This window comes from Coregonus lavaretus, assembly GCF_964263955.1.
Source record: "Coregonus lavaretus genome assembly, chromosome: 3".
In the NCBI taxonomy this organism is placed as follows: domain Eukaryota; kingdom Metazoa; phylum Chordata; class Actinopteri; order Salmoniformes; family Salmonidae; genus Coregonus; species Coregonus lavaretus.
Window position 1 is genome coordinate 44,147,348 of NC_139990.1, and position 15,612 is coordinate 44,162,959.

Genomic DNA, 15,612 nt, shown 5'->3' on the forward strand with positions numbered 1-15,612 from the left:
TGTGGGAAGCATTGGAGTCAACATGGGCCAGCATCCCTGTGGAACACTTTCGACACCTTGTAGAGTCCATGGCCCGACGAATTAAGGCTGTTCTGAGGGCAACTCAGTATTCCTAATGTTTGGTATACTCTGTGTATAAGAACCCCTATTGAATTCTATAGGCTTACTACACAACCACATTCACCCAGTCACGTGCACTCTGGCTCACTCTTCCCCGTCCGGCTGGCTGGTCGCATAGGGCAGCAACAGAGTCGCTCCACTTCTGGCAGTCTTTGGCCATCTTCTCCTCTGCATGTACAGCACACTGCATTGTTCATTTTGCTTGACCTATAGGAAGCAGCTATACTGTAGCAGCCAGCCACACTTCCCGTGTATGCAGAATTCATGAGCGCTTATGTTAAATCAGGGCCGGGTGTATTAATTAGTGCGCAATGTAGCAAAACATTTCGCAACAAAAACATGCGTTTCTTATTGGACAAGTTCAGGTTATTTCCTCCCCGTTTCAGCCATTTGTTTCTGTTTGGTACCTAGTGAATACACCCCAGTTCTTATTTCCCAAAATAAAAGCAGTAACCTACAGACATGAATGACAGTATGTGGGCTGGCTTAATAATGCAACACCTCAGACATCTCTTTTCACCATTCCTTTACTAGAATACATATTTGTACTGTGATGCAAAACTTTAAAGTGCGCTTACCCTCTCTAACGAGGCGCTTAATAAAATAAGAATGATCTAATTATCTGGATCAGTCTCATCATCATCATCAGGCACCTCGTCTTCCTCCTTCAAAACACAGTACAGACACAGCACATCTCCTCCTGCAAACACAGTACATCTCCTCCTTCAAAACAGACTGTACAGACACAGTACATCTCCTCCTGCAAACAGACTGTACAGCTGTGCGAGGGTTTAGGGCAGTGGGTCAAAAAGCAATCCAATAATCACTAGCAATGATTGACATATCACTGGATGGAGAAAAAAAACACTCCTGCAATCTCACCTTTTATTAAACATTAAAACACATACAAATAAGACAGGAACATTCTATCCCTCCCCGTGTCAAGAGAAAATAAACCCCACAACAGGAAGTGAAAAACAAATCAACGATCAGGATCAATACACGTGAAGTTGCAGTGAGGTGAGTGAGTGGTGACTAGAACTAAGAATCATCTGAAGTCTCAGTGGTCTATTGTTGACGAGTGAGTGTGGTCGTTAACAAGTCTAACGTGGGTAATTTCCTTGACAACGCATGGGTGGCTTTCAATGGCGACGTGTGTTAGGGTAGCACCGATATCGTCATGGTGATAGCGGTAGTGGTTAGTCAGCCTACTGAGCGACAGTGACTTTGGAGAACCTCCCCACACCTCAAACATCCACTGTCTTCTAGCCTAGCGATCTAAAACATTAAAGGAGTGCTACTTTAACAAAACGCAGGATCACACACACAGGTAACATGACCCCCATCTTAGAGACATAGTGTAGTATAGTACTCTTAAGATGATCTGTCACATCCCGGCTGGCTGCGCTCTCTTGGCTTTGACCCAATACACACGTCTTGACAAGTCCTGGGGAGAGGGGGGCAAACCGACGCACCCCATCTACATGGTAGTAGTGTTGTATGGAACAGACCCTGGTAAGGCTATGGATGGGGCAGAGGTGGGGTGGTGTTCCCCTGCCCCTATTGGCCTTCCTCCTTATTCTCATCCTCCTGCAGGAACTGGAAGACGGAGGAGAAGTCTTTGCCGGCGTAGCCCCGAGCACACATCATGCGGTAGATCTGGTGGGCCAGGGAGCCCAGAGGGACAGGGGTCTTGGTGTTGGTGGCTGTGGCCTGGGCTAGCCCCAGGTCCTTAAGAGGAGAAACACTCATTAGTGCTCTGCCATCACCGCTAGTTGTACACAGCACAGTTAAACATGTAAAATGCACATCTCTTTCACATTACATGTAAAGTTATTAATACTATTATTGACAGAGAAATTAACTAAAATAAAGTCACAGGAAATTAAAGAGCCCCTGAAGAATCATCTGCTGTGTCACACAAACATTTGTGTACTAAACGTCTTCCAATGGAGAGAGAGAGAGAAAGATGGAGTAAACAAGAGTGAGGGAGAGACCCACCTTGGCCATGAGTTGGGTCCCAAAGCCTCCCTGGTAGTTGTTTCCAGAGGGGACTCCATCCATGACACCAGGTACAGGGTTGTAGGTGTCACTGGACCAGCAGCGGCCTGAACTCATGTTCAGGATCTTAGCCAGTAGCTTAGGGTCAAGACCTAGTCTGTCAGGGGCCAGATGGACAGATTCAGGAAATCACAAGCATTTTTTTTACCATTAGTTTCGGTTACAAGTTTAAGGTGGGTTACTGTTTACCATGTGTCATTTCTCTGATTGCTGGTTTAACCACAACTACAAGTAAAGGACGAGTCATTTACAACATGTAGACATCAGTTGATAGAGTATGTGCTTTTAAAAAGGAGATTTTCCATTGCATAGTTACTTTAAGAGTGTAGTGTTACAGATATGTACAATTCTCACGGCATGGTTCTGTTCAACAAGCGTTAAGTGCAACAACATATTTTGTCGGAGATACATTTACAGCAGAGATCGTATTGGCAATACTCAACCTGATGCCAAGGTTCATGGTCTCAGAGGTTCCGATCATGCCTATCGCCAGCAGCATATTGTTGCAGATTTTGGCAGCCTGTAAGAAACAGGCCCTTAGTTACATCCTACGCAGTCACACGTCGTTTTGTAATAATCCACCCATAATGCCCCTAGTATGAATGTATTGTGTGTGTCTCAAATGGTACCCTATTCCCTAAAGTGTTTTACTTTTGACCAGGGCCTCTTGTAAAAAGTAGTGCACTATATAGGGAATAGGGTACCATTTGAGACGTAACTCTTGCAAATGTGTATGTCTACCTGTCCAGTGCCGACGGCCCCACAGTACACCACGTTGGCTCCCATACAGGTGAGCAGCTCCTGGGCTGCAGTAAACTCCGTCTCTACTCCCCCCACCATGAAGGTTAGCTTCCCCGAGCTGGCAGCCCCCACACCTGGAGAAAAGGAGGGTGATATGCACATCCTAAACTTGAGAATACCTGATGAAGACTTCGGTGAAGTGGAAACGTTGTACATTTGGGTGCATAGCGCGCGCACACACACACACCAGACAGGCGCACGCACGGGCCTTGGGATGGGCCGTGCTTGTAGCATATAAAACACGCATGTCGGTTTCATTAGAATAGTATGTCTGTCAGTCACTGCTGTCGCTTCTCAGCTCCTCAAAACTGTTATGAGTTAATCACGGAAAGATTGATGCAAATCTACAAAGTACTTTACTAAACAGTAGTTTGTTCCCTTGTCCAACACCCACCCTTCGCTCACCAAGTTTGGGTGAGAAAGTAATTCCACAAATTCAACTGAAAGGAAAAGTGAGGTTGTGGTGAAAGGTAGCTAAACATATTTAGACAAAATGAAGTGGCAGCAAAAAGCTGGCTGAGAGCACAGAGAGAAAGAGATGTCTCAAATCCCATGCCAAATGTGGTGGGGTAACCATTTTTTAAAATGGGGGAGATTTTCTCAAACGCATTAAAAACTTGAACAAGCTAGGCAAAGCGTCAAAGTGCGTACATAAAAAGACAACCCTTTCATTTCTGTTGCCAAAGTTACAGGCTCTCTTTCTCTCTGCCATACTAATGAGCAGTGTGTGTGTGACGATTCCAGCTCTGCCATCTCACACAGCCTAGGAACCAACACACACCAATTACTGAGTCTCTGTAAGGACGTGTGTTACAGTGAAAGTGAATGTGTTTGTTGGTGGCTACGTAGCTTGAGTTCTGTGGTCAAACATTTTCATTCCAGTCACTACAGTAGCCTTTCATGATAAACATTTCCCAAGGTTTTACATACAAGTCCATTCATTGAAATAAAAATCTATAAGAAAACAATTCGCAATGACTGGATTTGGGACTAGGTTATTGTAAGATGACTACCGCTGACAGAGCAGGGGAGCGTCCCAAATAGCACCCTGTTCCCTATATTGTGAACTACATTTAACTAGGGCCCAGTGGGGCTCTGGTTAAAAGTAGTGCACTATATAGGGAACAGGGTGCCATTTGGGGACGCAACCCAAGTTGTGGATTTCCTATTATTGCTCCAGAAAACAAGGCACTCGTTCCAACAGTACGTCTGCTGCCAAACCTCTCTGACGCACTGTGGGCTCTGGGTGGAAGAGGCAACACATGAAAGACAGAGAACCAGAGGGACAATGGGTTTTTTACAGTCTCTCAAAGCACAGGGAACATCCTGATTATATACACCATCTCTCACAATAAAATAGCATTACACAAGTAAGTCTGGGTTGGAGAAGGTACTCTGGATTGGTCTGAATTGGGCTACAGCAAAGCTCCTTGCTGGATTCAGAACAAGCAGAGTTGGAAGTTAAACATAATGTGTGCTCCTGGGTTTGTGTGTGTGTGTGTGTGTGTGTGTGTGGTCTCCTTGGTTACAGTACCATCTCCTGGGTAACAATGACACCAGTCTCCTCTCATTCCTCTGTGCTCTATTACTGCCATGCAACACGTGTTGTCCTACACACACACACACTGTCCTCAAGTGGTTTGTGTTTTCTGGCCACTGATAACATGTTCAACAACTGGCATTCCAGCACAGAATTACATTTTAAATTTTAGTCATTTAGCAGACGCTCTTATCCAGAGCGACTTACAGTTAGTGAATACATATATATATTTTTTATACTGGCCCCCCGTGGGAATCGAACCCACAACCCTGGCGTTGCAAACGCCATGCTCTATCAACTGAGCTACATCCCTGCCGGCCATTCCCTCCCCTACCCTGGACGACGCTGGGCCAATTGTGCGCCGCCCATGAGTCTCCCGGTCGCGGCCGGCTGCGACAGAGCCTGGATTCGAACCAGGATCTCTAGTGGCACAGTTAGCACTGCGATGCTCAGAATCAAGGTAGTAACATGCTGCAATACTTGACTCTAACCACACACACACCCCTGTGACCTGCAGCCACCCAAGTTCAATGTGGGAAGCTGGACAGCCTTAATCCATGAGCACTGCCGCAGGAAGGACGCATATAAATCATTACTAATCTTTAGGGCCTGATCGTAAAATAGGCCAACATCAACTCAAAGAAAGTGCCTTTCCTCAAGTTAAAAGGCTGAGTTCAAACAAACAGTGTGTGTAGCGTATGCGACAGTGTGTGTGTGTTCCCAAGACTGTGATAGTGAGTTTTACGGCTTGGAGCCTTTCTGAAGGCCAGTACGGCTCGCCCTCATCTTCCCTACCCCCCACACAGTGTCTGCATCCCAAACGGCAGCCTATTCACTATTTAGTGCACTACTTTTGACCAGGTCCTGTAAGGTACTCCTACTGCTCTTTATGACCCAGGTTGTCAGGTAAGTAAGGTACTCCTCCTCTTTATGACCCATGTTGTCAGGTAGATAAGGTACTCCTCCTCTTTATGACCCAGTCTGTCACATAGGTAAGGTGCTCCTCCTCTTCCTCTTTATGACCCAGGCTCAACCATCTACATGAGAAGCAGAGAGACTGGATGGATACACCATTTTGTCAGACATGAAAGGAAATGATCCAGTGTCGGCCATTTTAACCTGAACCTATGCCCACATGGGAGTCTGCTACCCTGGGTAGAGTCACCGGGTTGTCAGGAGCAATACAATGCAGTCCTCCTCCCAGTGTAATTCAGAGATACATGTGGCAGACATGAGTACACATATGATCATGATGGAGATGTTTCTCTTTATACAACTTGGTCAAATGGTTTGCAGTAAAAAGATTAGTAATTGTTGTAAAGTTGTGCTATGAGATGGAGTGATGAACTGGTAGTAGACTTTCAAAACCAGATGTTTTCAGAAGAGGAGGGGCACAAATAAAAGAGAGAGAGAGCAGGAGATTTTTAGGCTGCTGGGATCTGAGAACGGAGCGTTTGGGTGGAAGGGTCATCGGATCAAACTCCAGATGCTGGGTTCTGAAATAATCCACATTGTGGGCCAAGTTGTTAGAGAGCTCCATCTCCTAAATCTGGTCCATTTCAACAATTAAGGAGTGGAAAGGCTGGTCCTCTCAGATTGCAGCAGAGACCCCCGAAATGGGCCCGGGCCAACACTAGTGCACTATATAGGGATTAGTGACATTTGGAACACAGTCCGTATTAGTCCTTACCTCCTGACACAGGCGCGTCCATAAAAACAGCCCCCATCTTCTCCGCGGCCACGGCCATCTCCTTGGAAACAGCTGGGTCGATGGTGCTGGAGTCGATGAGTAGCGAGCCTTTCTTGACCTTCCTGTAGAACAGTAAAGTACCTACCTTATAGTTTAAACAACAGTCTGAAGGGTTTCTGTTAAAGACAGATGGCTAAGTGACTTGACTTGGAGACTGCTTTTATTAGGGATCTGGTGAAAAGTAGTGCACTACAAAAGGGAACAGGGAATATGGTGCCATTTGGGACATAGCCAGAGAGTAATTGAGAGCAAGGGATCTTACTTGAGGATACCGTTGGGTCCAGTGTAAACCTCAATGACGTTGGGACTGGAGGGCAGCATGGTAACAATGCGGTCTGCCTGGTCTGCCACCTCCGCAGGGTTATCCACAATCTGACAAAACAGGGCTTTACTCATTAGGGCACACCGTAGCAAAATGTTTCAAAAACAAAAACTAGTGTTTCTTATTGGACAAGTTCAGGTAGTCCCTCCCTGTTTTAGTCTGTTGGTGCCTAATGAATAAGCTACACCCCAGGCAAGCACAACCATTAGGATTAAAGTAAGAAGTAGATAGGCAATGACGAGAGGAAAATCTTATGATGGACTCAGTTTGTTTGGATTGGACAATAATTAAAGTGGTTCCACCTATCTACAATAGAGTTTTCAGTCATGGTATTTTGTTCGTGTTTTTTTAGCACCTACCAGCTGTCATCACAACAGAGCGCTATGGCATGCCATCATCCGGTGCATTGCGCTCAATGCGCTGCCATTAGCAAACAAGAAAGCTAGTTTTGTGTCCCACCTGGGCACCCAACTCTTGCAGTTCTTTGCAGGACTCAGGGAAGACGTCAGTGGCGATGACGGGGTATCCATGCTTCAGCAGGTTCTTGGCCATTGGTTTTCCCATGTTCCCCAGGCCGATGAAACCCACCTGGGTCTTAGAAGCCATGGACCTGCTGGAGACTGGGAGGTACAGGGGTGTATTCATTAGTGCAAACCGGTGCAATCCGTAGCAAAACATTCCAATGAAAACTAATGTTCCTTATTGGACAAGTTCAGGTAGGCCTAGGTCCCTCCCCGTTTCAGCCCGTTTGGTTCCTAATACACCCCAGGAACAACTTGTAAGGAGCAGTGTTATTGACAGATGGCTAGACTACTACTAATGAGACTAGACTACCCTAGGCCTTTTGTAAACCTTTCAGCCAAGCTGAGAAAGCTCTAACACAGCTTTTCTGTGTAGGTTTCACTAACAAAAAGAAATGACCAGAATGTGAAAAACTATAGTCTCTTGCAAAATGCTGTCAAAAGGCTCCCTAGTCCATTGAAACATCATGGCCACTTCTAATCTAGGCCTTGCCCTTCTGTTTCAATGAAATCCAAACATAACCCAGCCCTATGAATAGTTAACCAAGACCTGTATAGTACATTCCAGTGGGTAATGTCAGAGGCAAGCTGGATAAAAAAAAAAATTAGGACAAAGGAAAGGTAGCCAGACATTTCTACATTGTTTCCGGACATTCATTTTGTCCTGAGAATAAAGAAACATGTTTAATTGCAAATCCTAAACCATTTGATATGAAAACCCACTGCAGCCCTTGTATGTAGCTGGTTCCAGTCAAGCTAATGCTAACCCGATAATTGCATATCAAAGCAGTAAACCCGTAGTGAACCCATTCACCATTTCCTATAAAACAGAAGGATAGAACGAAGGTTTTGGATGAAAGTAGAGATGTATTGGGCCAAAGGGCATCTTATAAATACACTGTGGTGTGTAAATGTGTGTGAGCAGAGGGGGGTGTGGCAGGCATCCAGGCTGCAGGTCTCTCACATGGCTGGCTCTCCCAATCAATCTTCATAGTGGCTTCAGTGGAAAGACACACGTGACCTGCCACTGTTGGACTAACGCCGCATTCACGCATTAGTTGGATCTTGGAAACTCTGAAATGTCTGACTCACTAACTGATTTTAGCCATACACGTGCTACTTTCAACGAATCAGCAAGTCGGAAATGTCAGAGTTTCCTAGTTCCGACTAGCATTTGAACGCGGCATAAGGCTACTACCACAAAGACCCCTTGGCTGCGTCTCAATAATCTCTACTTCCTGCTGAAGTGTGTCCTCCCACAAACGTGAAGGCATTAGATTGGTGTAGGCATGGGCTAGAGCAGGGTTCTTCAATTCCGGTCCTGGAGGGCCAAAACACCTCTGTTTTTCATCCTCTCCTTCTAAATCAGGGGCTAATTCAGACCTGGGACACCAGGTGAGTGCAATTAACTACCAGGTAGAAATAAAAAACAGAACTGTTTCGGCCCTCCAGGACCGGAATTGAAGAACCCTGGGCTAGAGGGAGTTTCCATGTACCAGTGCCAGTCAATTCAATGAAGGGACGTGAACAAGAGCATACGTCGAGAGGTTATTGGGACGCAACCCCGGTCTTGTGTGCTAGACCTACTGCCATTGCAATTAAGGTCACTAACCCTTGATCATGACTCAGTTCCATTACATTACACATAAGAGTCACTGGAAGAAGGCGTCTTCTGCAGGGGCGGTGTGTTCAATAGGGCGATATGGGCGACGCACTGCCAAACGGGAAAAGGAAGGGATTTTTTTTCTAATCAATTATATCACGGCAACAGTAGTTATCAGTGTTGTAATCTAGACGTCTGATCTGCCACAGTGCCACTAAATGTCCAATCAGGCTAAAGTCGTGCTTCAAATGGCCCCCCCCCCTTTTGGGGCGATTTCAGTCAGGTTGAAAATCGCCCAGAAGTCTGTCATAGACTCCCATGTAAAATCTATTTTTTTCAAATATCAGAGCTTTCAATACAATCTCTATGGGTTTCTGAGGGCTTGCACTTACGCGCTTTCGTCATACGTAACATAACCATGAACGTAACTAAGAAAAGAGCGGGTAGCAGCGTCAATCAATTCACTAATACTATCAAAATGGCTAGGCTTCAGTGCAACTCGATTGTGTCTTTGAAAGAAGTTCCTTTTTGTCGGCGAACAAATGAAGATAAATTGGCAACGAAACAATTAGGACCTCCCAGACCAAATTTAATAATTCAACAGGTTTCTACTAAAGGGGGGAAGTCCTACACCCGAGGATTTTCCAAAAATTGGTACGAACGAAAAACCTGGCTAGCAGGCTGCGATGTAGCTAATGCAGTCTTCTGCTACCCCCTGCTTACTCTTTCACCCTGAAGGCGGCACGGCAGACAGCACCGCTTGGACAGCGACTGGTGTGTAACGGACATGCACCATCTTTCAGGAAAGATTAAGAAACATGAGCTGTCAAAGACCCACATGGATAGCTGTTTGAGATTGTCTGCTTTGGGGAGAGTGAACATTCCCACTCAACTGGATGAGGGATACAGGCTAGCTGTCCGCCGCCACAACGATGAGGTTAGTGTTGATAATCACAAGTTTACTGGAGAACTGAAACTGACAAGATAGGACCCTTTTGTCCATTGTTATTGGATAGGAACAGAACTTATAACCAGCTCCTGACCTAAATAGATCTTAGCACAACATTTTACTCAACATATCATATTCCATATTCACTATAACAAATATATTTACTACGACATTAGCAAGAACCGCCACATCCTCAGCCGGCTAATCCAGTGTGTGAAGTTTTGCAGAGTGTTTGAGTTAGCTTTGCGAGGCAAAGATGAAACTGAGGGCTCCACCAACCCTGGTAAGCCAACACTTTTGAGATCAGTCAATAAATGCTTCTGGTATTGACTTATATGCTGCCCCTGTCTTCATGTTGTTGCTGGACATATCTTTTTTAAAATGTGTGTAGGTCACTTAAATCATCAGAAAAATTGCCCCCCCTGAGAATTTTTTCAGGAGCCGCCACTGGTCTTCTGTATGCGGCAGTTTTGTTAAGCGCCCCGATGCTCGGTCTGAACATTAACATTTACATTTACATTTTAGTCAACACACATCGCTTGCGGTACGGTTTTGGAAGCATAAGGAAAGGCCCTTTCATATCAGCGAGAAATAATAATAAAAAATAAAGGTTAAATTGATACACACCTTTATAGGGTTAGGGTTGGTCTTCCCACATGGGCATATCTCCATGTTAGTTATTTTTTTACAGAAAACAGACCTGTGCTAATTAGCTATCGAGCATGCTCCGAACACCTGAGTGTAAGCGTATCTGTGCACAATTTCTACAGTGAGTGCATCTTTTATATGAAGGATTCTTTCTCGCTGATGTAAGGGCCGTGTTTCGAAAGCCGCCATTATTGTTTTCCAAGCTATACTTATTGACGTTTCTAAAAGTTACAACACAGCGTCAGGATTGTAGTTGACATGAGCCAGTCGTGGGCGAAGCTAACCGCTGAAAACTGTAGGGACAAGGCAGAATGCTGAAAACTGTAGGGAGAAGGCAGAATGCCACCTAGAGTTCGAGAGCTAGGTCACGTTTTTCACAAGGTTGGGTTTTGGTAACAGTTGAACCACCAGTGAGGACAGTAGGTGGGGTTATCATGGTAAGAGTTTAACTACCGTGAGGACAGTAGGTGGGGTTATCATGGTAAGAGTTTAACTACAGTGAGGACAGTAAGTGGGGTTATCATGGTAAGAGTTTAACTACCGTGAGGACAGTAGGTGGGGTTATCATGGTAAGAGTTTAACTACCAGTGAGGACAGTAGGTGGGGTTATCATGGTAAGAGTTTAACTACCGTGAGGACAGTAGGTGGGGTTATCATGGTAAGAGTTGAACTACCAGTGAGGACAGTAGGTGGGGTTATCATGGTAAGAGTTGAACTACCAGTGAGGACAGTAGGTGGGGTTATCATGGTAAGAGTTGAACTACCAGTGAGGACAGTAGGTGGGGTTATCATGGTAAGAGTTTAACTACCAGTGAGGACAGTAGGTGGGGTTATCATGGTAAGAGTTGAACTACCGTGAGGACAGTAGGTGGGGTTATCATGGTAAGAGTTGAACTACCAGTGAGGACAGTAGGTGGGGTTATCATGGTAAGAGTTGAACTACCAGTGAGGACAGTAGGTGGGGTTATCATGGTAAGAGTTGAACTACCAGTGAGGACAGTAGGTGGGGTTATCATGGTAAGAGTTGAACTACCAGTGAGGACAGTAGGTGGGGTTATCATGGTAAGAGTTGAACTACCAGTGAGGACAGTAGGTGGGGTTATCATGGTAAGAGTTGAACTACCAGTGAGGACAGTAGGTGGGGTTATCATGGTAAGAGTTGAACTACCAGTGAGGACAGTAGGTGGGGTTATCATGGTAAGAGTTGAACTACCAGTGAGGACAGTAGGTGGGGTTATCATGGTAAGAGTTGAACTACCAGTGAGGACAGTAGGGGCACAGCACTGGTATGAGAAGAGATGTAATACAAACATGCAGCAGAACAGACTAGCTATAGTTGGGCTACATCTCAATGATTTGTCCTGGCCTCACACTTTTCATTTTAGTCATTTAGCAGACGCTCTTATCCAGAGCGACTTACAGTTAGTGAGTGCATACATTTTTTTTTTCTTCTCCCCAAACTTTTCCATTCCTTCCTTTGTGCATGAGAGCTGATTGATAAGCTAAAGCAGTGGTTCCAAACCAAGGGGTACTAGGACCCCTGGGGGTACTTGGTTTAGCCACAGGGGATACTTGAGAAGACTCATGAGACCATAGGCTTACTGGTAAAAGGCACATGAGGGGGTACTTCAGGGGTACTCCGGGCAGAGCAAAATACAGTTGTGGTACAGTAACCGAAAAAGGTTGGGAACCACTCAGCTAAAGCTATTACTAGAAACACTGAAGAGTCCATAACAAACAAACACGTGTACTGTACAGTATGCATCTACAGAAAGCGTGGCATTATGATTGACAAGCTTTGTGCAAACAATCACCCTATTCAATACAGAACTCGCTTGGCAATTACTGAATTGCTGACAAGAGCTGTGGGCTTTGACTTGACCCTCAACTTGTTACTTGTGCGAGATACACACCTCTGATTAGAACTTTTGCTGGTGGTGGCTATCGGTTGTCCTGATAAACAATAAAACAAATGTTTCGATCAACCAACGTCCCATGACTTTAGCTAGCTAGCTAGCTATTTTAGCAAACTAACTAGCTAGTTAGCAGAAGTGAGCGACCCACAATAGCCAATGCTAATCAACTTTTGTTCAACGTTGAATGGCACGCAGCGGTGCCTTTCGTGTCATATAAGCGAATTGCCATCAAACAGGTCCTCAACATTGATGGTAGATATTATATTTTTGATATAATTTTTAACTCCTTACCCAAAGTAAAGTCAACATGTTTGAGGCTCCTTCCCCATAGGTTCCGAGACCCCCTTAAAACAGCGGCCATGCTTCTTTGCTGTCTGACCTCGGATTCAGCGTGACATCATTGTGTGGGTTGTAAATGACACGTTTTCTGTCCAATCGCAAATCCGTTTCCCCGGGTTTATATCCAATGAAAAACAGTGGGGGCGGGATATCCGAACTGTATGAACTTGAAGGACATAGCTGATTTCATACCTCAAGCGCTGAAATGCAAAATCAGTAGTTAATAACACCAATTCAATAGTCTGCCCAGGCGGTGGAAACGCGTTTTCAATAGCTCAACCATAAAGAAACCTAACGTTATCATCAAATAAACTATATAATAACGGCATAAGGGGCATACTGTACTGTATCATAATATGACTATCATGTTACATGCAGCCTTTGGCAGTCATGGTTTCCCTAAATATGTCAAGCCCCCCTAACTATATCAAGTCTGATCGAGTAAAAGTATATTATGGAGGAACAGTATCTGGGGGAGCGGAATATTATGGGGGAGCAGTATCTGATGTTGGAACAGTTTGCTATATTATGGAACATTACCTTATGAGAGGAATTTGAAGAACATCCGATGCGGATGGGGAATAGTAGGTTTTTTAAGCAATAAGGCCCGAGGGGCTGTGGTACATGGCCAATATACCACGGCTAAGGGCTGTTCTTATGCACGATGCAAAGCGGGTGCCTTATTGCTATTTATTATAAACTGGTTACCAACGTCATTAGAGCAGTAAAAATAAATGTTTTGTCATACCCCTGGCACAAGGTCTGATATACCACGGCTTTCAGCCAATCAACATTCAGGGCTCGAACCACCCAGTTTATAATTTGCTTTATATCAACAGCATACAGAACTAATGAAACTGAAAAAGGTGGACTATCTTTACCCACAATGGGCCAAATATATTGACATCTACCACTTTGATGGGTCCTACTCAAATTTCAGAGTTTATTTCCTGTATCAGAAAGTGGGTCAAATATATATTCATTGTGCCATTCAGTGTTTTTCAGATCGTTAGCTACACGTTGTTAACAATTTGTTACATTGTAACAAGTATGGAATTCCCAGTTGACAAATAACGGTATTTTTCCGGAAGTGATGTAGCTAATGTTGTTGTTCTATTCCAGGAAGAGAAGACGGGGTTTGCGTTTAATATCGAGCAACTGCGTCAATAACAGTTTTGACGACTATCTTTGGTTTTCCTCTACTCTTCAGCATGGCAAATGGGTATGTTATCATCTTATGTGCTCTTGTCGATTAAAAAGAACAACTATTGAAAAATGTCTTCGTCTTGCCCTGGTAACTTGATATGATTGCTAACTAGCCAAAGGGTCCGTGCTAAAGCCAGGGCAGTAAACAGCTAGCTAGCTAGCTAGCAGGGTTGACGGACAACTCACGCTATCTTGGGAGGACATAGTACAAGGTTGGCTGAAGTCATTGCCCCGTATGACGTTTTCGAAAATGGTCATTAATCTCTGTTAAAGCTAGCTAGATACATAGCTAGCTATTGGAACAAGTTAGCTAGGCTATCATTAGGGAGTTAGATAGCATATGTTATCTAGCTAGCTAACTAGCCTAAACAAGTAACATTTTCGATTTACAGCAGAATGCTAGCTTAACTACACGATTTAGCTAGGCCTTTTCTTTGTTTTGCCACATGGCTGTATTTTTGTCTGGAATCTATCTAGCCATATAATAACGGCCCAGTTAATTCTAATGCCATTACTATACATTAACTAACGTCAACTAGCCATAAAGTTACATCATTGTGTGATTTAATTTGGCTCTAACACACTGGCTGACACATGCACTGGGTTGTCAACAATTCAGATAAATAATGTTCATGTCACTCATCACAATCCGTATAATAAATGTATAATTTAAGTATAACCGTTTATTTTTTTTAGGTCCCATACAATTAGCATGTCGAACAATGCTCTGCTATTGTCTGGCAATTATAAATTGTATCATTTTGGAAATGTTTTAGTACAAGCCTGTTTTTAGACATTACTTAGTATGAGAATAAGTGGTGCGTGTTATTGGCGTGTTTTACCTAGATTACAACCTCTGGACTGTGTTTTCTTTCTCTATTTACCGATGTTGTCTTAGATACTTCTCATGTGTACCATTTTCCTGAACACGCCACTGTGACTGAACAGAGAGACTGGAAATTCCTGCTAATCTTGTCTTTATCCTTAGGTCTCTCTTTATGTAGTGTTGTGGTGTCTCTTGTCATGATGCGTGTTTTGTCCTACTATTTTTTTTCCATAAATTTTTTATCCCAGCCTCAGTCCCCGCAGGAGGCCATCATTGTAAATAAGAATTTGTTCTTAAGTGACTTGCCTAGTTAATAATACTTTTAAAAAAGAGCCTACATACCTTTATTAGACTTTTAGCTAGGGTTCAGTGATATAACTTTTATCTGTTGAGAATGAGATCGAGGACAACATTTTTACACAGGTCCTTTGACTGTTGAAACTTCTTTCTCATTGCAACAGTGTGGAAAGTAGAAACTCTTATCTTGTTTCAGGGAAAATGCTGATGGATTTGGTGGCAAGAGGAATTCATCAGCACATTCAGGCTACAGTTTAGGCCAGACTAAATCTATACCCTTTATAGTGCACTATGGGGAATAGCATTTGGGACGCATCTCATTAGTAACAGTAGTTAAACCCTCAAAGGAGTCACAAATTCTGATCCAACAGTGACATTAAACTTTCTCTCACTGTGGTCACTGATCAAGTCCTTTGTCTAAATATACCGACAACCTTTAGTTTGGTTCTTTCCTCAGAGGTCTCAGTGGATGTTCCATCTGGAGGCCGTACCTGGATTACTGTGATTACTAAATAAGAACAGTCTGATTGAGATGGTATCCTTGCTGCTTTGTGTGAACCAACCACACTGCAAAGCTAAATGCAGGAAGAACACCCAGTTCTAATGAAGTTGAATTGCATTTTTAGATAAGAGCTTTGTTGGTACATTTAGATTACATTTAACATTTTAGTCACTAAGCAGACACTCTTATCCAGATCGACTTATGTTGTTGG

The 15,612-nt window shown here is 43.9% G+C and overlaps 2 protein-coding genes across 2 annotated transcripts in view; one reads left to right on the forward strand and one right to left on the reverse strand.

Moving 5' to 3' along the window:
• Window positions 1-991: 991 nt before the first annotated feature.
• On the reverse strand, window positions 992-12,770 carry LOC311126922 (3-hydroxyisobutyrate dehydrogenase, mitochondrial-like). The gene is made up of 8 exons (XM_084158629.1): window positions 12,523-12,770; window positions 7,054-7,214; window positions 6,535-6,644; window positions 6,213-6,334; window positions 2,923-3,056; window positions 2,625-2,701; window positions 2,122-2,278; window positions 992-1,851 (listed from the first exon to the last, which is right to left on the reverse strand). The coding sequence occupies exons 1-8, from the start codon at window positions 12,590-12,592 to the stop codon at window positions 1,681-1,683; spliced, it is 1,002 nt and encodes a 333-aa protein (XP_084014755.1). The 5' UTR covers window positions 12,593-12,770; the 3' UTR covers window positions 992-1,680.
• Window positions 12,771-13,692: 922 nt separating this feature from the next.
• LOC311126923 (tax1-binding protein 1 homolog B-like) overlaps window positions 13,693-15,612 on the forward strand; it is a 34,077-nt gene continuing 32,157 nt past the window's right edge. The window contains exon 1 of the mRNA XM_084158630.1: window positions 13,693-13,792. The gene's annotated coding sequence lies outside the window, so the exon portion shown is untranslated. The remainder of the gene's footprint in view (window positions 13,793-15,612) is intronic.